The sequence below is a fragment of the Staurois parvus genome, unplaced genomic scaffold (genome assembly GCF_062004578.1).
Source record: "Staurois parvus isolate SC_StPar_1 unplaced genomic scaffold, SC_StPar_1.0 ptg000321l, whole genome shotgun sequence".
Classification (NCBI taxonomy): Eukaryota; Metazoa; Chordata; class Amphibia; order Anura; family Ranidae; genus Staurois; species Staurois parvus.
The window spans coordinates 3816851-3842455 of NW_028318117.1; the positions used below are offsets into that span (position 1 = coordinate 3816851).

Here is a 25605-nt window from a genome sequence, read left to right on the forward strand (position 1 = left end):
TGACCTAACCATTTGCTACAAATACTTTAATTCAGAGTTTCCCATAGAACAAAGCCTGCTATCAGAACTGGGTCTGTCCCAACAGTGTATACACACTATGGACAATTTATATTGATAGGCTGTATTTGTGTATACTTTGTTGTTGGTACTGAAAAAGTTATGGAAGGGTTATTATTTAAATGGCTGCGGTCTTGACTTGCAATTTTGTTTAGTTAATTGTGCATTATTTATGAACATTAAAGTGGTCCTAAAGGCAGAACTTTTTTTACCTTAATGCATTCTCTGCATTAAGGTAAAAACCTTCTGCATGCAGCTACTGCTCCCAGGCTCCCTTATACTTACTTGAGCCCAATCTTGATCCAGCAATGTGCACGAGAGCAGCATCTTTCTCCTTCCTCATTGGTTCAGAGACAGCAGCAGGAGCCATTGACTCCTGCTGATGTCAATCAGAGCCAATGAGGAAGGAGCAGGGTGCGGGCCAAGCTACACTCTGTGTGTCTACGGGCTTGGAAGTGAGCATGCACTTGGCAGGGGGGAGGAGCCAGGAGTGCTGGCAGGGGAACTGAAAAGAGGAGGATCAGGGCTACTGAGTGCAAAACCATTGCACAGAGCGGGTAAGTATGACATGTTTGGTATTTAATAAAATAAAAGGAAACATTTACAATCACTTTAAAGATGTGCAGCATGTGTTGTTATGGGACTTTTTTTTATTTTTGAGGGCAGTTAGTTGACTGAGCCCTCTGGTTAGCACACTTTTTTGAGTGGGGTTATGTTACTAGTCTTCTTATTTCTTGTGTTATTTCTTGTTTTGCAAAATACTTTTTTTTATCAAAACCACACATTGAAATATATTTATTTTATTCCACACCTCATTAATTCTTATCTCTCATACATACGTACATTGTAAAGCATGTTCATGGAGGTTTAATCATTGCTGCATGGCAAAGCAAGAAATATTTGCAAGATTTTCCTTGAGGGCAATACAACCTATTTATAAATGTGTGTGTTTAGATGTAGGCTGTAAAATGCTCAATAGAGGCTAGAAACAACGAATTTCTCAGCTGCTGATGTGCAATAGTCAGACATGTGAGATCTCACGCTGTGTGACATCACAAGGCTCAAATATGAATATTGTCAGCATTTTAATTCTTGGAGTTTAATGCTGATAACTGTATATACTGGTATGTTTTACTTTCTGCAAATTGAATAAAACATTTCTTTTGATCAGATTTCTCAATGTTTTCTATGCTAGAACATTAAAATGCCAATATCTGCATGTACACTTTACTTGCTCTTCAGGCAAGTCGGCACTACAGAGCATCAGCTTATGTTACTCCTGCTGCCTCTGAAGGTGCCTGCCTCTGCTGCTGGCACCAGCTCCCTGGACTCTGATGTTCTCTGATGAACCCGTTGATTGCGATCTGGGCTTGCCGACCTGCCATCCCAGAGCATCGGCATGTGGCTCCCTAGGTAGAAATTACAGGCCACATCAGAGAGCTCCACAGGCCATGAATCGAGCACTCCTGGTGTAGATGTTATTTCTGATTATTGATATGACGGTCTGGCAGTAACTACTGAATATTTTTCAAATATTTGCTTTGGCTGTAGACCTTTGCTTGACCTGTTTCTTGACAGATCTGCTGTCTGATCAGTTCTGTAAGCCAATATAAAAACTGCCTTTTATAATTTCTTGCAATTGAACTTTTCTTTATGAGTCATGGGAAACCATTTTGATCAGTAATTCACTTATTACCCTGTTCCACTTAGAAGAGCCTATGTGGATATAATACATGTCCTGTTGACGTCTGTACTTATGGGTCATCCCATTCAGCCTTTTCCTCCAAGTGTGATTAATGCTGAGTGACTGGAAGAGAAGTAAATATGCTGTTCCTCCTGTACTACGTCATTTGCACAGGACGCTGTGCAGATAGAGATGCATCTGCATCTGTGCTTGTATCTTCCTATTCATAGCTTATTATATTGTATTTCTATACAAGGCATAAACTACATTTTTACTGACTTAGTCAACCTAAGCCAAGCCCAAACCCTGACCATGTGTGATCAAAGCTTCTACCCACCCAGTAAAGGTAGATGGATTGATAAACAATGAAAATTCTGAATCAACCCTCTGCACACTGCTATAAACCCTTAAACATTTCTTAGCATGCAAAGATTTTAGGTTCACATACATTGCAATCAGGGCTGTGGATAAGGGGGTACCACCAGTCCTCCTGTACAGGGCCCAGGCCAGCAGGTGAATCGGATGTAGGCAGGGAGGGTGATCAGCACAGTGGGTGGGCAATTACTGGAACTGATGCACTGTATGGCTCTCTCTGCAGCATCTGAAAGCTGGATTCTTCTCCTCTCCCTCTCGCTGGTTTTCAGCTGTATATATAGCCATATAGGGGATCGGTTTCAGTAAATGCCCCCCCCCCTGCCCACCATGCCGATCACCCTCCCTGTGCACATCTGATTCACCCAGCTGCCTGGGCCCCCACTGTGCCTTCCCTCCTCTGCTTCCCACCGGTGGGTTCAAGCACACAATAGAAGCCTTCAGAATGGAGATTGGGGGAAGGGTTCAATAAATATATCACATTAACCAGCCCCTTCCTTTCCTGAATGAACACAGGAAAGGAAGGGGCTGATCACTCACTGTGTTCATTCATAACTGAGGCATAGTAAACTGTGTTTGTTTTTTTTGAAGGGGGCCCTATCAGGTTGGCTGTATGGGGCCCTGTGGTTTCTAACAGCAGCCCTGATTGTGATACATGTTCAAGCTGGCCAATTGCCCCAACGTAACCTCTCTCTAACCTCTCTCTATCCAAAATTAACCTCTCTCTATCCAATCCCTTCTCTTCTCTGCAAAATGCCAAATACATACTTGCTTATAGCATACTTCAGTGTATATAGTGCCAGTATGGGGCAAATAGACACAGTTAAAGGATAGCTCCAAACTCTTTCTAGAAGAACCAGGAAGACAGCAATTTCTGACCCCAGCTCACCTACTAATTATGGGAAAGCACATAGTTAGTGTTAACACTGAACAAGTTCTGCTTCAGTGCTCTGGGAATAGTAAGCAATTGGAGGTCTGAGAATGTCTCAGAATTTTCATGGAGCTGTTTGCCATAAGGGCAGATTGCTGTTATAGTGTAGGTTTCTCAAAGATGAAATTTGACACTAATGTTCAAAAACATTTTAGTCCACCTTGACTTTTCCAATTAGCTTCATCTTGTAACAGGGTGTATCTAGATTGTGGCAGTAATATACAGCTGTTTTTGATCATGCAGCTAAACGCAAAAATATAACCTGCAGATACTGACACCTTCAAGCAGGTTTCATTGAGTAAAACCACAAAACCATCTTGTGAGAGTTTCTGTATGTTTGGTGCCTAAGCCAACAATCCAAATTTTCTTAGGTTGGTCATGAAAGCACAATAAAGCAGTCAAAGCTTCTGATGTATAGCATTGCTTGTGATTTTGGGGCTGTTTCTGCATAGCAAGAGGATGATGATCAGCATCTCAGGTGTCAGAAGCTATCATTATTGTGAAGATTGTCCTACCTTCTAAAAAAATGAACTGCAAACAAAAAATGGAAATGATGAAACTATGATTGATTGATGTTGGTGTTAGACAAGTATCCGGCCTGTCCCAGGGCTCCTACCGGTAAGGCAAGGATGGACACATATTTATCCACCTATCCTACAAATATTCTTGCCACCAACAGAATAAAATAAGTGAAGCATATTGCACTGTTTTAATTTATGCTGAGTTATGCTTTGTCTTCATCACTATGCTTATTAAGATTATTCCTTTCAATGCTAATCAAGACATAAGGAAACTCAGTATGATACAGCCCTCTACTTTTTTTCTGTTTTATTCTTGTACTTAGCCACAGGAGGTCTGCTGGACGGTGTGTTAAACCCATTTCAGATCTCCGGAGAAGGTCAGCTTAATTATAGGATTGCTAAGTATGGTGTGGTGTCATCTTGACATGATAGTATGAGCCCAGCTAAGATGTAAATTTGCCTGCTAGAAAGACAAGGATGGAGATGAGTCATTATCCATTACCCTGACAAGCTGATAACATGCTTTCAAGGACTCATTCAGACCCCTATAGAAATGCTTTGGGTAATGTGTGTTAAATATCTAGTCTGATGACACCACATAGTGAGCTTTGAAGGAGTTTATGGGTCTACTATTTTGTGTTATGATTATAACTACTAGTTAAGTAATTTAAATATGATATATTTTGTGTTTTAAATTCTATTCTGTATTTATATTTTAATTGACTTAAAGGGAAACTAAAGTAAAAAAATGCGTACCTCAGTTCTAATGGTTGAACACTCTCGTGGTCCCTCACCCCCGCTGGCATCTTCTCCCAGGCATCTTCTGGATGCAGGTCTTTGGCCGTCTTGATTGACAGGATGAACTGGGACAGTGCGGGAAATGTAAATTGAGCCGCCCATGCTTTATAAATAGTAGTATAGTCAGAAGATGAATGCTCAGTAAGGGAACTTTTGTTGGCACAAACCTTGTTTTTGTGTCAGTTGAGTCATACACAGGCTTTCATGTTATCAAAAGGACTCCACCTTTGTCTTTCATTCAAGTTCATTATAAAGCAAAAAAAGTCAGCCACTGTGGTAGATCTGTTATAATGTAACATACATTAATATCAGTAGAATTCATACAACAAAAATAAAATTGTTTGTTGCCATCATAGAGAGCAGATCGAGCTGAAATACAAGAAATCACCAAGCTATTCAAAATAAAAGTTTCATCCTAATGCTAGAACATCATGTATACAGTAGGTGGACTTATTGACAACTAGTAATTTGTTAGGCAGCTAGCTGTCACAGTGATCTCATGATCAGAAGTCGGTCATGCCGACTACCAATTGTTAGTGGAGACCAAGAGCTGTCTTTGACAGCTCAGTCTCTGTGCTGGTAGTGCACAATGAGCATGCACAGAAAAATTGGCTGCCCTGTGCCGCATAGGTGTGGCTTGTGGGCGTTAAAGCCCACCCTTTGTTATGTAGGTGGCAACAGGTTATTACAGTGTGTTTTTTATTACTCTTTTTTTTGTCAGTGGTAGAAAATGCCTGGTATTATTGGTCAGTGGGAGAAAAAACACCTAACTTCATTGGTCAGTAGCAAAAAAAAAGTCCTACATCATTGTTCAGTGGGAGTAAAAATGCCACAAATTTAGGGAAGGGAAATGTCTCTGGTGTCAGTGAGTGTAAATTAAATGCCCTGGGGGTTAGTGATCAGGGGTCTCTTCTTAATATTCACACCCCAGATCAATACCCCTTAACATTTAGACCTCAGATCAGCCTATTTAATCCACACTACAGACTGCCAATGAGCCCCTTTGCAGTCCCCAGATAAACCCCTTTAGACCCCCCAATCAGCCCCATTTCAGCCCTCAGATCAGCTCCCTTTAAAGTTCTTTGTGAATCCCCAATCAGCCCCTTTTCAGACCTCAGATCATCCTCCTCCAACCTCCAAAACCACTTCAGACCTCAGACCAGCAGGGCTTCTCAGAGCAAGAGAAGTCTGTCTGAGGCATTCCTTGTATTCCTGAAGTCATGTGACATGACCAGAAACGGGAAGTGGGGATAGGTTTTCTCCACTCCAGTACTTCTGCTATCAGATACCAGTATTGAACCCACCCCATGTCCCAGTATTTGCTGCTGAAATTCTCATTCTGGCACCAATTTCAGGACACAGGGTGCGTCCCTGGGACCCTGGGATTTGGTTCATATCCCTGGAGAGCCCTGCAGAAATCAGGATGGTTGGGGGGGGGGGGGGGGAGTATGTATAGAATATAGCGGGAGACATTTATATTTACAAATGCTGCTGGTATTTTATGTCAGGCATTTTAATTCTGACTGGTATTTCTGTGCAATCCATCAGAACATAAGTGAATCTGTGTTTGATATTTAATGTATAATATATAGTCTCCATACACTGCGGTCAGATCAGGTCTAATGTCATTAAGAACAAGCAATGCACAGCACTGGGGTGGGCTCAGGTCTGAAAATGTCAGAGAACGCAAAGGACAGAAGAGCATATTTCTTTTCATGGACAAGCAAGTGAAATAACAGCACAGCTGGATTTTTACCGCAGACATTCACACATAATAGAAATAATTTATTTTCTCCCTTCTTCTGCTTGCCAGCTTTTGTTTTTAATGTTGAACTTTAGGCAAACACACAGATGGAATTCATAAATGCGAGCTATTTTACCTGCTAAATGATTATAGTTGTGTTTATTCATTCCTGAGAGTTGCACAGCCCTACCAGACAACACAGCCAGCCTGGAGAATTCTCAGCTATAGTTAAATAATACAACTAGGTCTTATCCCTCCCCAACCTGTGATTGGACATTTGATGAAAAATCTGCCAGCTCATAAGATTACCTCTCTGTCACTCTTCTCTCTCAGTTGTTAGCACTGCAGAACAACTAATTGGCTCTTTGTGCTCTCCCAGCCTGAGCTCTGCTGTACAGGGGATTGCAAGAGGTTGATATCAATTTAAACTTGCATGCTTATATTAGTTGCTTTTTAAAAAAACACTTTTATTTATTTTCTAATGAACACATACTTGTATTATTTGGTGTTTTCTTTTTTCAGTTTTAAATCTGACAGCATGATTATTGCAGCATGATGCGGTGAGACTACCCTAAGTTGGAGTTAGCATAACTTTTGCCATGTTGAACAATGACTGGGAGGCATTCATACATCCAGGACTTTTTGTTCAGCAGGAACACAGGGGAACCCAGTTCCAACACCTCCAGCACTGAATGTATGGTAATAGCAAGGGGTGTTGGAGTATAATGGAGGGTCTATTGTTGCTGGCTGCTGGGAGATCTATTGTTGATATGGGGGAGGAGTCTATTGTTGCTGGGGGGGTCTATTGTTTCAAATGGGGAGGGGTCTATTGTTGCTGGGAGGGATATACTTTTGAGCGAATAATCTATTGTTGCTGGCTGCTAAAAAGTCTATTGTTGTTGGCTATCGGGAGATCTATTGTTGGTGATGGAGGCCTATTGTTGCTGGGGGGTATTTTTGGTTTTAGGGGGTATATTGTTGCTGGTGGGGTCTGTTGTTGCTGTTGGTATTTGACATTGAAAGGACAATCCATGCAAACCTAACCCCCTTCCCATAGGTGCTTAATTACCTCTCCACGATGGTGGAAGTCTCCTCTGGTACTTATATTGTTGGCAACAAATCTTCTCTGGCACTGGCCCTCCTGTGCAGCAACTCCATATAGCTTTCATTGGGGCTATACCCCAGCAATAGAGACACTAACAATACGGTACAATTTCAGTCTATGGAGAGTTACTGCACAAGCGTGCCGTGTAAGATTTCGCAATACAGGATGTACAAACCAGATGACGCCATCACTGTTATGGTGAGGTATATAAGCAGAAGGTATAGCTTAGCTTAGATTAGGGGGCTAGAGACAGTGTCCTGGACATTTTTTAAAAATGTGAATTTATTCTTTAAACCAGGGATCTCTAAATAAAGAAATAGTTTACTGTCCTTTAGGCTTCAGGTGGCCACACTGTGGCCAGTAGGAGTAGAACATGCCCCAACATCAGTGGGAGGAATAGTGCCCCATCATTGGTTTAAGCGGGAGGAATAGTGCCCCATTGTTGGTATCAGTGGGGGAATAGTGTTTCATTATTGGTGTCAGTTGGAGGAATAGTGCCCCATTGTTGGTATCAGTGGGGGAATAGTGTTTCATTATTGGTGCAAGTTGGAGGAATAGTGCCCCATTGTTGGTATCAGTGGGGGAATAGTGTTTCATTATTGGTGTCAGTTGGAGGAATAGTGCCCTGAGGACCAGATAATGGCAAGAAAAGGTGCATCCGGCTTAAGTTTAGAGACTACTGCTTTAAACCATCTATTGTTTCTTTCACATATGAACTCTAGTGGTAAGATCTCTGTGCATGAGTTACAGTGTCTTCACACTTACCATGACTATATGAGGAAGCCCAACCCACCTTTTTTGGACTTTTCATTTATTATATAATAGGGAAAGCAACAGAGAAAAAGGAAATGTCTAAAACTAGATGAGCATCAAAATGCCAGGATTATGGCAGAGGCACCCTAATAAGGAGTCCCCCAAAAGCACCCAGGAAAAATAAGAATATAGTAGTTTAATCAACCCCCAAAGATTAAATTTTGGTGCAGCCATGAGAATCCACCGTTGAAGTAAAAAATTTGTCCTCGGATATCAACATGTAAAACAAAAATAGATTTTTAGCATTGAAAAATACACTGCTTTGGATTATTTCTTTGGCTATGAAAATGTGAAAGTAAATTCCTTTATAAAAATGTAAGCTAAGTGTGGTGAGAGATGGGGAGAAACCATGGCAGGGGCTTTGTAGATTAATGGCATTGAATTCAGTGACACCCTAGCTTACCCTGTCTCCTGTAAAGCATCTGATCTGACATTTGCTAGATATATATGTTTACCAAGGCAAACCTTGCAGGGTGTTTTTCTGTGATAAGTGTCAGGCAAGATATTTTATGCATCCTTTTGACCATTTCAGAGACTGAATTTACAAAATAGAGAACATATATGTTTTAGGGAATGGCAATATTTTCCATGATCCTTAAGGGAGGCCCGTGCCTATTAAATATGTTGATAATTTACTGACATCCATTTTCCATATTGTATGTGTTTTTTTTAGCTGACATTAAACATCACTAGAAATTACTATAGTGTTAATGATATGTTCCCTTAATCATCCATCAATGAGGATCACGTTTTACAGTAAAATTGTGATCACAAAAGCAGGCTTGTCTTTTTCTTGTTAGTTGTCTAAGCTTGTATATTGATTACTTTTTCAGTTACCAAGAAACATAATTGGTTAATGAGTGTAGCTAGATGTTTGTCAGAAGAGAATGAAATCCATCTAAGGTCTGCATGGCCCCATGGGAGATTCTGCATAGGAAATTATATTACACAGACATCATTATCAGGTTCTGGCAAGGGGCTGGGTGTTTTCCAGACCTTGCTGTACCATAATCCATATTCAACTTTGAGTATTGTCACTCAGGTTACATTGGGGAGTCGATTACCAACTTGATATTCTCTTTAATGTGGACATGAATTGATACATGATATATTCACCCTTAAACCCATATCAAGTCTTACAATTCTTCTGCTCTTTAGTCGATAGGGAATATGACTGCCCCATGATGGACAGGGAAAATCTTGCCAACACAGTATTCAAGAGATGTAGCAACCTGATTATCCATTCCACTGGTGTCCTATACTGGATTCTAAATCCTGGGTTGATTTCCTACATAGTGAGGGCTATTTCGACAGAAAAAAAATGGTTACTGTGACAGGAGTCACTTTGGGTGGGGGGCCCATGAATCCCAGCTCACTTTAGAGAGTTGGGGAGACCCCTGTCTTAGCTCCCCATATCCCTAATATGTGTAAGTCACCCTGTGCCTGTTAGGGGTACAGGGTGATCTGTCCTAATATTGGGGTGGGGGGTTGTTGATTGTTTAATGCCATGTGGTTGCATCCCATTGTTCTATTGTGTGTCTTGCTTAGGAGCAAACTATTATGGGATGTATGTGTGTATGTGTATTAGCTTAGTGGGGGGTGTCTCCAGCAGCCCTCCCTCCTGATGGGACTGTTTTCTGGTGTGAAGTTTGAATACCTGTGTGTCTCTTGTTGCTAAGTGTAGATTGCCCCGCCCTGTGTCATTATGCAGGGCGGGGGGATTGTCCCCTGAGTAGGGGCAGACTGACAACTCATGGGCCCCCGGGCAATAGGGGATCATGGGGCCGCTGTGTCCTTGCCCAAACTCAAAAAAGCCTATGAAAAAGGTACTAGGGGCATCTCATGGGACCCGCTACTGACCCCGGGCCCTCGGGCAGTGCCCGAGTTTCCAAATGGTCAGTCCGCCCTTGCCCCTGCCCCTGAGTGTATAAAAAGCAAGTTTGAGTTTCAAATAAAGAGTTCCATGTTCAGACAGATTGGTGTCGTCTAGTCTTGTTTGGTCGGCTGTGGTGTCTGTGGTCGGTGTTCGGATGGGGAAGCGGTATTATAACGGAAGTACCCAAGTGTAGACGGGGTCGATTCCACTACAGTTACTATGGACAAGAATTGCTCTATTGTCTATGTGTGTACTTGTGAGCAAATATCAGATAAGAGATTTTTTATAGGGGGACTATTTCAGGAATTGTGGCAAATAGATAGTGCATGGTTTTGCCAAACCTTTGTGAAAAATATCACAAGTCATAACAGCTGGTATTGCTGTTGCTTTACAATGGGATGTTGTGGTAAGTTATTCGCTGTGTGAGTATTTTCTGCTATAATTTTGTAATTTGTCTCACATTGTGACTTACCACATTGCCTAACACCAGCATAGAGCACAATGCTTACTGACAAGCATCAATGTGTGCTTTGCACAGAGGCCCTCTACAATCACTGTCCATTATTATTGTAAATTACCCAGTTGTTGCTTGCAATTTGACCAATTCCAAAACACTAACAATTCAGTTGTCTGTGGGTTAATAATAGAGCAATAACAAGCATTCAAATGCATATAACACATTGAACCTTCATTTAGATATTTTATTATATTTTGGACTAACACATCTCTGTTTCTATTTCATTGAGCCTTTTATAGTTTTTGTTCACCCATTTTCTTTGCGTATACACTACATATTGGACAATATTAGTGATGATATGAAATTTGTGTGCAGTCTGTACATACAAGTGCTGAAGCTTCATATATGTACTTTATGTTTTACAGGTAAAGCAGATAATGGAAGAAGCTGTAACTAGGAAGTTTGTTCATGAAGACAGCAGTCACATTATTGCTCTGTGTGGTAAGTGCATTTGGATAATATTTAAACATTTATTGGTGGTGGAGTTGGTGGATCAGGCAGTGTAATATGTAAATTACCTTTACGGCGAGGGTTCCAAAGTCTTTCTGGATTCTGTGTCTTGCTGAATGATCTCCCAGGTGTCAAGGGTGCCTCCTAGATATATATGAACCCAACACATAGCATGAGTGCATAATAAAGCAGAATATAGCAGCTGGAACTGCATTGCATTGCATGGTAAAGTTTTACATTTGTGGTTCAAGGTCATAGAGCTCATGTGTAATCAGCTCTCACAGACATGGAGGTCAGCCTCTGTACTTACCCCTTCCCAGTGTGCTTTTTAAATTTTTTTTGCAAATACTAGTGCTTAAGTTGCCTAAAGATGTGCTTTGCTCTGAGTAATAAACTCAACATTAGCTTTGTTAAGGTGTTAACTTAACAGAGCTTATAACTTTACACAGGAACCACTTCTGGAATGATGTATTGCTGTAGTGGCAAAAGGGCTACATTTACCTCAACTGCTTACGATTGAAGTGGTTGTAAACCCTTACATATACCCAGTGAAGTGACTGGCCTCTGATGATAAACAGAGATTTAAAAAATCCTCCTAAGTTGTACTTGTTTTTCTGCAGCCTCTATTATCCAGAGCTGTTAAAGTACAGAATTTATGCAGCTTGTGTGAGTTTTCAGAAAGCATGGGGTGGGGAGCTGAAAGTGGTAGTAAAGTCGTTTTTTTCACTTGTACCTACAGGTAAGCCTATAATAAGGTTTACCTGTAGGTACTGTAAATACCCCCTAAACGTGCACTGTTTAAGAGATATTTATTTCCATAAAACTTTTATTGAAGAATTCACAACATACAATCTTATGATAACATTCACGAATATACATTGACAAAGCTGAAATGCTATCAGTCTAACATAGATCAATATGCTATAATATAACTTTAGTTAATGAAGGCCATTTAAAATATAGAGAAATGTTATTCTTAGTGTTGTCTTGAGCCTCAAAGTCATACAAAACAGGCAGAAGTGAGCCAAATTAAAGAGGTCTATGTAGCGGTAGCTGATAGTAAGAATCTAACAGATATATGGATGATCATTGATGAGGTTGTTTTGAGAAATCGAATAGCTCATGAAAACTACATTGTAGTCTATGAATACAGACAACGAATCATAATAATCAAGGAAGAAAAAGGGGAAAAGTCATGGAGAAAGAAGGGCGGGTGGTGGAGAAGGAGTAAGTTAGATGGTGAAAAGAAAGCGGATCTAGGATAAAAGTATGTGTAGCTATAAAAAAAAGAAAAAGAAAGGGGTGATCAGTGAAGGTTTGAGTAGGGTTTTCATTGTAAGGTGGACAATGCAAATCCAGACCGCAAGACCAGTAATGAGGATGGATATCTTGCACCAGCTTACAGTACTATGGATTAATTACCTTGTGGTATTCTCCAGTGGATTGGAAATGTATCCAGCATAGCCATGTCTTTAAGTAAATGTCTAATCTGTCCAAAGTCATGGCAATTAGCTCCTCCACCTCCTCTGGGTTATTATGTCTGATAAACCAGTCTCTTAAGGAGGGGGTTCGGGTTTGTTTCCATAGCACTGGGATGCACATGTGAGCAGAATTGATCACGTGCATGACGAGTGACTTGTGATACGCATGTCCCATGTGGGTGGAATGATGAAATAAGTATTGAAGAGGAGAGAAAAATATGTGGTAGGAAGATACTGTTGTGATTATTTTATGTACTTATGACCAGAATGGGTGGATCAGGGGGCAATCCCACCAAAGGTGGAGTATTGTACCAACCGTTTTACCACAACGCCAGCAGGTGTCTGGTACCTGGGGAAAGATTTTGTGGAGATAGTGTGGGGTTCTGTACCAATGTGTGAGGACCTTATAGTTGACCTTATAGTATGCTCTTGAGTCAACACATTTAGAGATCCCTTGTGAACTGCCCGACAGATATTTTCCCAGTCCTCTGAAGAAAGGGGGTTTGTGTGGTCAGTTTCCCAAATGTTAGTAATGGGTAGAAGGTGGTTGAGGTCTGAGTCAGAAAGAGTAAATGGTCGATATTAAATGCTTTTGTGGGTCAGTAGAGGAACATAATTTTTCAAAGGAGGTCAAGGGATGGCAATAGGCTGTTTTGGAATTGGAGTCATTCAGAAAGTGTCGTAGTTGTAAGTATGACCATAAAGGCATGAGTGAATTAGGAATGGTCAAGAAAATATCTTTTTGATTGTGGAATAGTTCGTGCATGAAAAATTGATGTGCTTTTATGTTCAGGCTTCTTATATGCGGCCATAAGAAGCCCACTTCTGAGCCAGGGGGGAAGGTGGGATTATTACGAATGGGTATCATTGGGCCTGGGATTGTGGTTAGGGAGGCAGTTCTAATTGTTCCCCAGAAACATTTTAAAGTGGGGTGTATAAATGGGTGGGATTTGTAAGGTTAGGATTGCTTGCTGGAGTAGAGCCGTGAGATTTCAATCAGGGAGTTATTTCTCCAATGTTGTTTTATAGAGCTCCAATCCTCAAGAGCTCCATGGATGTGCCAATCTAGCAGTCTGGTTAGTAGAGATGCTTTGTGATAGTTCTAGAAGTTTGGCAGGCTAATGCCTCCTCCACATTTAGGGGCCATAAGTCTCGTCAAACTGAGTCTAGGTGTTTGTCCCTTCCAAATAAAAGCACTCATAATGATGCGAATGGATGCAAAAAATGTACTTGGTAGTTGTATTGGAATAGTCTGTGACAAGTATAGAAAACGGGGCAAAATATTCATCTTGAATGTGGCCGCATGGCCGAACCACGATAAATTTGAATGTTCCTAGTTGGATAGGTCTTTTTTTATTTCTTGCAGGAAGGGCTGGACGTTCAGTGGATAAAGATCTGAAAGTCTTAAAGGGAGTTGTATTCCCAAATATGTAATAGACTCGTGGCACCAGGAGAAAGGAAAGGAGTCTTGGCAGTTTTGTACAAGGGGTGGAGGGAGGTATACATTCAGGGCATAAGATTTATTGTTTATTTTGAAGTTAGAGAGTTCGCCACAGTGCTGGAATACGTTAATCAAATTTGGTAGTGTGGTTAGTGGTTTTGTTAGGGAAAAGAGAATGTCATCTGCAAAAGTGGCAATTTTATATTCTCTGTGTCCCATCATCACCCCTGTTATATCTAGGTGTGTCCTGATACAGCATAAGAAGGGTTCAATCATGAGGAAAGAAATAATTGGGGATAGAGGGCAACCCGGTCTAGCCCCATTCCTTATCGGGAAGGCGTCCGACAGGTGACCATTGACCTTGACCCTAGCCTGGGGATTTTTGTAGAGGCTTAAAATAAGAGCAAGCATGGAAGGGCCCAGGCCTATGGATGATAAGACAGCCGTCATGAAATCCCAGGCCACTCTGTTGAACGTGTTCTCTGCATCAGTCGACAGGAAGAATCCCCTCAAGCCTGATATAGTTAACCAGTGGTGTCTGTTAATTAACCTAATAGTGTTGTCATGTGCTTCGCAGCCTGGAATGAATTCAACTTGGTCCTGTGAAACCAGATTAGAAAGATAGGGGAGTAGTCTGTTGGCCAGAATCTTAGTGAAAATGTTTATGTCATTCAATAGTGGGATGGGCCTGTAGTTTTGGACCTGTGTGCTATCTTTACACTTTTTATGTAGGACTATGATCTGCACTTCCAGTAGTTGGGATCATGTTGTGGGAAAGTACCTAAGAAGTGAGGCAAAAGGATTGCAGAAATACTCTTGTAGTATTGGTTAGTGAGCGCATTGGGACCTGGACTTTTGCCTGGTTTCATTTGTTGTAAAGCTGATAGGGATTTCTTTGCTGATGTTTTTTCAGGGACAGAGCCTCACTAGGAGATATTGTGAGCATTCCATGAGAAGCTAGAAAATTATCTATAAGTTGAGTAAGTGTTTTGGGGGCCATAGCAAGGGGTTTGGATTCAGACGAGTTATACAATTGGGTGTAATCTACAAATTGTTGCACTATATCTTCAGTTTTATTTAGACATTTCCCGGTTTTATTGTAAATAGAATGGATAGTCATTTGTGTCCTTCACTGTAGCAGTCTGGCAAGTAATTTACCACTCTTATTAGCTTGTTCGTAATATAATTTAGAAGATTTGCATCTAGTTTGTTTGCCCAAAACTTCCAGTAGGGTTTTCCTGGTGGCAACTAAAGAAGTGTAGATTTTATCTGCCTTGCTCTGCTTATGAGTCAATTCCAAGGAACAAATTTGTGCTAGTAAGTGGAAGATATGAGCCCGGTGTTGTTTTTTATTTTGTGCCGTTAAGGAAATGCATTTTCCACGAAGTACATATTTATGAGCTAACTAGAGGTTTAGGACAGATGTATCATTCAAAGAATTGTGTGTGAAAAGTCCTCCAGAGTGGACTGAAGCTTGGAGAAACAGACTGGGTCACTGAGTAAAGAAGGGTTTAGCTTCTGGATTTGGGAGTTGATTCTGGGAAACATAGGGACACTGTTGGATGGTGGTCTGAGATATACATGGGTTCAATGCTAGCTGAATGGAGGAGTGGGAGGTCAGGATGTGAGAGAAAGAAGTAGTCTATGCGGGAAAACTTGCGGTGTGATGGGGAAAAAAAGTGTAGTCTTTTGTGTCTGGATACAGGGTTCTCCAAGAGTTATGAAGGGACAACATATTAAGTTGTATTTTTATTTGTTTAAGAGCCCTGTATGGTATAGAAGAGGAGCCAGGAGATGAATCTAAAAGTAGATTAAGCGGTATATTCATATCACCTCCCAGTAACACTATCCCTTCATGAAAAGAAATTAAGAGGTCGATCACGCTCCAAAAGAATGATACCCGTCTTTCATTGGGGCAGTATAAATTTGTAAAGGTAATAGGACGGTCAAAGGTCTTTCCCTTCACAAAAAGAAAACATCCTTCTTTGTCCGCTAGTTGGCCTGATATTTGGATTAGGAGGTTTTTGGAAAGGAGAATGGCTACACCTTCTGTTTTGGAGGAGGGATGAAAGATCACCGGAAAATTAGTATTGGACAGTCTGGGGATATTAGGACCTCTAAAATGGATTTCTTGAAGAAACGCTAACTGGGCGCGATGTTTAAATAGTTCTCTCAAAACTGTGGATCTTTTTTCAGGAAGATTTAACCCCTTGACACTAATTCAGAGTAGTAGAGGTAGGCATTTTATCTGGTGTGGGTAGATTGAGAAGCTAAGATAGGAGGTTTAAACAGCGATCTGCAGATCGTATGTTGGGCGGAATGTTATGAATGTATCGACTTTCAGACTTTGGAGAAGAACTACGACAGTGAGCAAGACAGGACAGGTATGCAATTATTGAATTTGATTCTTTTGAGGGAAGAGAAAAAAAAAGGGGGGGTTGGGAGGGTGGAGAAGAAGAGGAACAGAAGAGTTTAAGAAGGAGAAGGTATAAAAAAGTAGATTAGGGGAACTTGAGCAGACAGGTTCTACAGTCCTGTGTATTAGTGTCCCCTATTGCAAGCAGAATCAGGTGGCTCCTCGAGGACATGTGGACATTATTCAAGCTGGAAATAAATTGAAGTATTTGCCTCGTGTGTTCGACAGCCGCTATGAGGATATGCAGTAACCCGAAAGCAAAATCAGTTAATGGTTTAACCAATAACAACAGAAATACAAGGGTTATGAACTAAACACTTTTGAGGATTCATTGTTTTGTAAAGTAGTACAGCCTCTGTATTGCCATTAAAACCTGGTGGGAAGCAATCCCACAGGTCTGTTATGTTTAAAACATCCGTGAGGTACAGGAAAAATGCTATACAGACAAGTCCTCCCAAGTTGGAGACATGTGTATGAAAGATCAGTGTTATACTGTTGCTGAAAATAATATCTTAAGCGCCCTGAGACCATAAGCAATGCCTCAGGGGTGTTCAGTAGGATCTGAAACATATACCAAGCATCTCCTGTAGCCCTCATATGTGGATTTAATGCAGTACAATGGTTCTCTTACTCCGGATGGCTCCGCGGGGATGCATGGACAACTTTCAAAGCCCAGATGGTCAGAAATTTGGTGGATATGTGAATCTGCATGGTAGAAATATAGCTTTATCTCAGAACAGGATATGTTGCGTGGATGGGTCAAACCGAGTGAGACCGGGTAGACTGTTGAGGGTTTTTCAGCTAATGATGTTACTTGTTTTCCTACTATACAGGAGTGTAAAACTAGAAAGTCTGTCCAACCATACATAAAGGGTCTGTGTTGAGTCTTTGTGCAGAAATACTGTATATACAGTTGTGCTCAAAAGTTTGCATACCCTGGCAGAAATTGTGAAATTTTGGCATTGATATTGAAAATATTACTGATCATGCCACAAAATGCTCTTTTATTGAAGGATGATGATCATATGAAGCCATTTATTATCAAATAGTTGTTTGGCTCCTTTTTAAATCATAATGATAACAGAAATCACCCAAATGGCCATGATCAAAAGTTTATATACCCTGGAATGTTTGGCCTTGGTACAGACACACAAGGTGGCACACACAGGTTAAAATGCCAATTAGAGGTTAATGTCCCACATCTGTGACTTTTTAAATTGCAATTAGTGTCAGTGTATAAATAGTCAATGAGTTTGTTAGCTCTTACATGGAAGCACTGACTAGGCTAGATACTGAGCCATGGGGATCAGAAAAAAACTGTCAAAAGTCCTGCGTAACAAAGTAATGGAACTTTCTAAAGATTAAAAAGGACATAAAAAGATGTCCAAAGCCTTGAATATGCCAGTCATCACTTCCACTAGGAAGTAGAAAATTCAGGGACCTCTTGATATCCCTGCCACTTGGATGGAGAGCTCTGTGTGCTCATTCCAGTTCCACAGGGGAGTCCTGTGGTCTCTCTAATAGATTATTTACTAGAGACTGCATGGCTAATGGAATCTGGTCGTGTTCCACGGATTCAAGGATACCAAGGATGAGAAGATTTCTGCATCGGCCCCTATTATCCAGATCTACTAGTTTGCACTGCATTGTAATGGGGTGTTAATAGGGCTCCATGCTGCTGTAATTCCTGAATATCTGAATCATGGCGACCCACTTCACCTCTCCTAGTCGGTCGAAGACTCCCCTTAGCTCTTCTGTGAGATCTGACACTGCTTCTGACAGAGCATTCTTGATATCAGAAGCTATCAAATGCAAGTCTGCCATCTTTGGCACCTGCTGGATCAAAGAGAGGACATCGTCCGTGCCAACCTTCTGTTTCGGCCATTGTTAGGGATCATATTGTCTGCGGGACATGGGGGCCGGTGGAGAGCACGAGTGTGTCTCCTCCGATGGTGCTGCTGGCTGTGTAAGGAAGATCTCGGGAAGGTTGAGCTCAAGCTGAGAGTGGGGCATCTTAGTGAAGGGTAAGGAGCACCCAATTATGCCAATTTTCTCATTTGGAGGAGGCTGTAAATAGGTTAGGTCCTCCCGCTGTGTCAGATCTCCCTGTTTAAGCAGCCATCTTCGATGAGCACCAAGTCATGCCCCCCTTTGGAGATATTTACTTGTAAAGGAGCACCAGTGCATGCTCTCTGAAGGAACGGCATGCCGTGCTGTTTCTCCAGAGCTGTGTACCGTAAAAAGTGACTCCCGTGTCCATGCAAGGGAGTTACATCATCACGGCTAGGCCATTCAAGCCCATGAACTCGGACAAAAGACCGGGTGAAGATGAAAGCTCTCTCAGCGCAGCGTGCCGCTGGAGGGTTTTATTTTAAGGTAAGTTTCACATAATGTGCTAGCATGCTATGCATAGTAGCACATTATGTAATTGTCTTGTAGGTTTTGTTTTTCTAAATGTCGCGGTTTACTACCGCTTGAAGTTACACAGAGCTCAGTGAGAGCTGATTGAAGGGCAGTTGAGCTGTCAATCACAGACTTTCTGCTGGGTTTCCTCCCCTGTCACCTTTTTACCTCTTGGTGTCAGGAAAACCTGACAGAAGTGACTTGTGCAATTAGCAGAGGAATGAGGCAGCAGAGAGAAATTAAATTTAGTGTTTTGGATAGAGACAAACACACACCATAGAGGGATATACTTTGTTCCTATTTCATGTGAGAGGATTTCAACCACATGATGATCAGGATGATGATGATTATTGTTAGCCAAGATGATAATGTGGGATGTGAAGATCCTGGGAGTTTATGTGAACATGACTCTGAGAAGGTGTTAGACGTTTTGACATCATTCATATCTGACAGTGCCTGTTGTTGGCCTAGTCTAATCTTCACAGAGAACAATACAGCTTCGATCTTACTACTATTAACAAAGTACATTGTTTTCTCAGAAAATGGGAATGATTCATGGCAGTATTCTCTGCTGAGAGCAATCTTTCGTTCAGCACCATAGATAGCTCACGAACAGTACTGTTCTCTGGTGGTGAGATGAATTACGTCCCCGTGGCTTTGTAGCAAGACTGAGTGTAGCACCTGACAGAAACACAGCAAAACATTCTAACATACATTTCTTTGCTAGTTAAAATGGAACGTTACTCTTTAAATCAACATTGACTATTTTAATGGTTATGCTGCTAGCATTAGTAAATTGATAGGAAAGTATATAATATTTACTTGTTTTGAACTTTTTTTGCATTTCTTCAGTTACTTCCTGGTTTTCATGCCTAGGCAAATGATGCCATACATCCCAGGAGTCTTCAGGAGGGGTTTTCTCAGCTAAGCACACCCTCCTGCCTGCATGTCTGAGAGCAGATGGTTTTTGGAAGTAAATGTTACATGAACAATCTGCCCTTACTTAAGATGGCCACGGCCAGAAATGCTAGGGGGTGTTTTTCAAAGTGATTTCTCAGCAAAATAAAGCATGGAGACATGGGTGGATGGGGGAGTTTGCTTTGAATATTAAAAATGAATTAAATATCATTTTTGGTTTAGTGGTGATCAGTTAAAGTGTTGTTCCACTTTTATGAGCTGCTTGTTATTTTGCTGTTAGGCAGAATTATATGGTCTCCATCTGCCTTGGGTGAATTTGGGTCTCATGTATGTAAAGTGACACTAAGCTCTGGTTTTAGGAAAATGATATTCAAGTATGTATTCTTAACTCAGAAAGAATCTTCTATTGTTCTAATCCTCTTCCAAAACACCAAATTCCTTTTTTTTGCTGCTGTGATCCAAGTTTCTGTTAGAAGGTGACTACATACATTCTTCATGGTCCCACTGTATGAAGGAATGTAGCCACATAAACTGAATAAAAAGCAGCACCGCTCACATGCTTCTGTAAGATTTACAGGTCAGTTCAAACATTGATTATGGAATATGTAGTGTGCATGACCACAACTAAAGTGCCCTGCTGATTCCATACAAATAGAAGCGATGGGAAAAGGAGAGGCTCAGGAGCTCACAGAAGACATTACAAGGAAGCAGAAAAACACAGTAACAAACAATCTCATGAAAAATAGATTACGGGGCCCTTAAGTAGTGGATGTGTATGGATTATGTTTGGAGAAAAAGGATACAATTTAGTGCCGCTTTAAAATAGGTTTGGACAAACCTCTGAATAAACTTGCCCTCAATTAAAGGAGATATAAACCCAGTCTCTAAAATCTAATTTTACCATGGTAATGTTATTCCAAAAGTTGTTTTCAATCCTTATAAAGTCAGTATATATATAGATATATACAGTCAGGTCCATAAATATTGGGACATTGACACAATTCTAACATTTTTGGCTCTATACACCACCACAATGGATTTGAAATGAAATGAACAAGGTGTGCCTTAACTGCAGACTGTCAGCTTTAAGTTGAGGGTATTTACATCCAAATCAGGTGAACGGTGTAGGAATTACAACAGTTTGCATATGTGCCTCCCACTTGTTAAGGGACCAGAAGTAATGGGACAGAATAATAATCATAAATCAAACTTTCACTTTTTAATACATGGTTGCAAATCCTTTGCAGTCAATTACAGCCTGAAGTCTGGAATGCATAGACATCACCAGACACTGGGTTTCATCCCTGGTGATGCTCTGCCAGGCCTCTACTGCAACTGTCTTCAGTTCCTGCTTGTTCTTGGGGCATTCTCCCTTCAGTTTTGTCTTCAGCAAGTGAAATGCATGCTCAATCTGAAGTTAAAGCACATCTTTTTCGTTTCATTTCAAATCCATCGTGGTGGTGTATAGAGCCAAAAATGTTAGAATTGTGTTGATGTCCCAATATTTATGGACCTGACTGTATATATATCTATATCTATATATATAGTCAGTAAAATAATACCAGATGATCCTGTGATGAAGGTTCATGTTCAGACAGTTCCTGTTATTTAGCAAATTAAGGTAATCCATTTAGGGTTTAGAACTACCTTAAATGCATTCTATGTGTGAAGATACAAAAACCTTCAGTGTGTTGCTTCCCTCTCAGCACCCTAATACTTACCTAAGCCTGATCTTGATCCAGTGATGTGAACGAGAGCAGTGGTTCTCCTGGGTCTCTGTGTCCTCGTTGGCTGAGACACAGCAGTGGTAGCCATTGGCTGCCTCTGCTGTCAATCAAAACCGGGGAGACGGGGGAGGGGCCAAGCCATGCGTGTCAATAAGACACACAGAGCCAGCTCGGGAGAGAGAGCACACACGAGTGCCCCCAGAGCAAGCAGCTTACCCTGGGGGCACTCAGCAGGGGGGGGAGCCAGGTGTGCTGTCGGGGACCTGAGAAGAGGAGGATCAAGGCTGTTCTATGCAAATCTGTTGCACAGAGCAGGTGAGTTTAACATGTTTTTTTTTAAAGCCTAACTAAAAGGCTTAATTTTTAGAATCACTTGTCATTGCTATACAGTATATACCCCAGTGCTCAGTCTCATTAGGGTGAAAACTAAACCTCACAGGCACCTAGATCATATTATGAGGCCTCCACATTTGTAAACACATGCTGTGGAGATCTCCATTTTTATTATGTCAGAATTGCTCCCTCTGATTTACACCTCTCTTTTTAGTAATATATTGATAAGGTGCTTCCCGTGTTTCCTTTTAATCTGTTAAAATGACGTCCTGATATAATTTACTCCTCTGCACCATTAATAATGTTCACTTCTCATGGGTGGGGGACAAGAAGTGAGTATATTCCAGATTCATAGTGTCAGAAATGGAAACAGCACTTAACCGTTGAATTTTCCTCCATTTCTCTGATCTCTGCTGCTTACTAATCCTTCTTTCCTATCTTAATTAATATGACTCAGACAGTGCTTTTACATCAGAGTACAGATTGTACCTGCACAATACTTACACAACAGAGGCCTAATCAGTTCAGAATGACAATAAAAGGTACCTAATATAAAGTATGTATACAAAATCTAAAGATAACAATGGAAGCTTTGGTGTAGAATATGAAGAGACACAATTAGCTTTTTAAAGTCAGTAACTTGCTGGATAAATATAGAGCTATAGTTAATATTTTAGTAATTTAGCAAATTGATGGATAATGGCACCTAGGAATATTAGATGTAATTATTTTGAAAATATACACTACATGTAATATACCCACATTTTTCTCTGATAATCATTTATGCAAGACTAGTGTGTTAACAGCTGACACTACAAAGCTACTAATTCACTCCCTGGTCATCTCTCAAATTGACTGTTGCAACACACATCTAAATGGCCTACAGTATATTTATACAGGTCATCCTACTTCAATCTATAATGACTACTGCTGCTAGACTCATCCACCTTACCAGGTTTTCCTCCTGCAGACTGTCATGACTGCTTCTACTAGACTCATCCACCTTACCAGGGTATCCTCCTTCAGACTATCATGATTGCTTCTGCTAGACTCATCCACCTTACCAGGTTATTCTCCTTCAGTCTGTCATGACTACTGCTGCTAGACTTATCCACCTTACCAGGTTATCCTCCTGCAGACTATCATGACTGCTTCTGCTAGACTCATCCACCTTACCAGGTTATCCTCCTTCAGTCTGTCATGACTACTGCTGATAGACTTATCCACCTTACCAGGTTATCCGCCTTCAGACTATCATGATTGCTTCTGCTAGACTCATCCACGTTACCAGGTTATCCTCCTGCAGACTATCATGACTACTGCTGCTAGACTTATCCACCTTACCAGGTTATCCTCCTGCAGACTATCATGACTACTGCTGCTAGACTCATCCACCTTACCAGGTTATCCTCCTGCAGTCTATCATGACTGCTTCTGCTAGACTTATCCACCTTACCAGGTTATCCTCCTTCAGTCTATCATGACTGATTCTGCTAGACTCATCCACCTTACCAGGTTATCCTCCTTCAGTCTATCATGACTGCTGCTGCTAGACTCATCCACCTTACCAGGTTATCCTCCTTCAGTCTATCATGACTGCTGCTGCTAGACTCATCCACCTTACCAGGTTATCCTCCTTCAGTCTATCATGACTGCTGCTGCTAGACTCATCCACCTTACCAGGTTATCCTCCTTCAGTCTATCATGACTGCTTCTACTAGACTCATCCACCTTACCAGGTTATCCTCCTTCAGTCTATCATGACTACTGCTGCTAGACTTATCCACCTTACCACGTTATCCGCCTTCAGACTATCATGATTACTTCTGCTAGACTCATCCACATTACCAGGTTATCCTCCTGCAGACTATCATGACTACTGCTGCTAGACTTATCCACCTTACCAGGTTATCCTCCTGCAGACTATCATGACTACTGCTGCTAGACTCATCCACCTTACCAGGTTATCCTCCTGCAGTCTATCATGACTGCTTCTGCTAGACTCATCCACCTTACCAGGTTATCCTCCTTCAGTCTATCATGATTGCTTCTGCTAGACTCATCCACGTTACCAGGTTATCCTCCTTCAGTCTATCATGACTGCTGCTTCTAGACTCATCCACCTTACCAGGTTATCCTCCTTCAGTCTATCATGACTGCTGCTGCTAGACTCATCCACCTTACCAGGTTATCCTCCTTCAGTCTAACATGACTGCTGCTGCTAGACTCATCCACCTTACCAGGTTATCCTCCTTCAGTCTATCATGACTGCTGCTGCTAGACTCATCCACCTTACCAGGTTATCCTCCTTCAGTCTATCATGACTACTGCTGCTAGACTCATCCACCTTACCAGGTTTTCCTCCTATAGTCATTCATGACTGCTGCTGCTAGACTCATCCACCTTACCAGGTTATCCTCCTGCAGTCTATCATGACTACTGCTGCTAGACTTATCCACCTTACCACGTTATCCGCCTTCAGACTATCATGATTACTTCTGCTAGACTCATCCACATTACCAGGCTATCCTCCTGCAGACTATCATGACTACTGCTGCTAGACTTATCCACCTTACCAGGTTATCCTCCTGCAGACTATCATGACTACTGCTGCTAGACTCATCCACCTTACCAGGTTATCCTCCTGCAGTCTATCATGACTGCTTCTGCTAGACTCATCCACCTTACCAGGTTATCCTCCTTCAGTCTATCATGATTGCTTCTGCTAGACTCATCCACGTTACCAGGTTATCCTCCTTCAGTCTATCATGACTGCTGCTTCTAGACTCATCCACCTTACCAGGTTATCCTCCTTCAGTCTATCATGACTGCTGCTGCTAGACTCATCCACCTTACCAGGTTATCCTCCTTCAGTCTAACATGACTGCTGCTGCTAGACTCATCCACCTTACCAGGTTATCCTCCTTCAGTCTATCATGACTGCTGCTGCTAGACTCATCCACCTTACCAGGTTATCCTCCTTCAGTCTATCATGACTACTGCTGCTAGACTCATCCACCTTACCAGGTTTTCCTCCTATAGTCATTCATGACTGCTGCTGCTAGACTCATCCACCTTACCAACCATTCAGGGACTGTTGTCCTCTTTGCCAAACCCTCCACTTCCTTCTGCTAACCTTATGTATAAAATTTAAAATACTAACAACAACATAGAAAGCCATCCACAACTCTGCCCCAAGATACATATTGCCTCAAAATATCACCAAAATGGTCCTTTCCACTCCTCCCAAGACCTCCTGCTCTCCTCATCACCTCCTCCCATGCTCACCTCCAAGACTTCTCCAGAGCCTCTTCCAGTCTCACTCTGTCCAGCTATCTCCTACTCTGTGAACCTTTAGGCAATCTCTGAAAACTCATCTGCTTGGGGAAGCCTATCTCACCTGCATCTAAAAATTGTATTTCTACTTTCTCCATATGCTCATGCCTCATATATAGGGTCCTCCTATTCCTCATGTATTAAACTGTATTGTAACTGTACCGTCTTCCTGTACTTTGCAAAGTGCTGCACAAACTGTTTTATATAAATCCTTTATAACTCTAATAATACGAGGGGTCTTCAAAAAGTTCCCACACTTTTATACATAAACTGTACACATATATTGTAGAAAAACTGCGGAAACTTTTTAAAGAACCCTCATAATTAAGTAGCTGTAAAGAAAATCACATGTTGAGGAAACAGCAAAGGACATGGGATGTTAAAGAAAATGTTAGTATACAGTATATTATATATATATATATAGTCCATCTTTAAGCAAAGCTCACCTTCTTCCCAGCCCTCATTGTCACCCTGCTGCTAGAACAATCTACTAGACATATGCAATTAATTTTGTTACGAATTGGAATTCTGACAAAATATTCCTAATTTGGAGCTTCAAATGTATCCAAATATCCAAATCGTAACAAGTTTAAATGAATATGAAACAAATTATGATTCAAAAATGTATTTGAATTTGCAAATGAATTTGAAAAAGAATTTGAATTTGAAAATAAATTTGAAT

The 25605-nt window shown here is 41.2% G+C and overlaps 1 protein-coding gene across 2 annotated transcripts in view; it reads left to right on the forward strand.

The window, feature by feature from the left end:
• SGSM2 (small G protein signaling modulator 2) overlaps positions 1-25605 on the forward strand; it is a 475991-nt gene that overhangs the window by 142482 nt on the left and 307904 nt on the right. For both annotated transcript variants that reach the window (XM_089683765.1, XM_089683766.1), the window contains exon 2: positions 10784-10859. In XM_089683765.1, coding sequence (XP_089539891.1) covers positions 10784-10859 — 76 coding nt within the window. The remainder of the gene's footprint in view (positions 1-10783; positions 10860-25605) is intronic.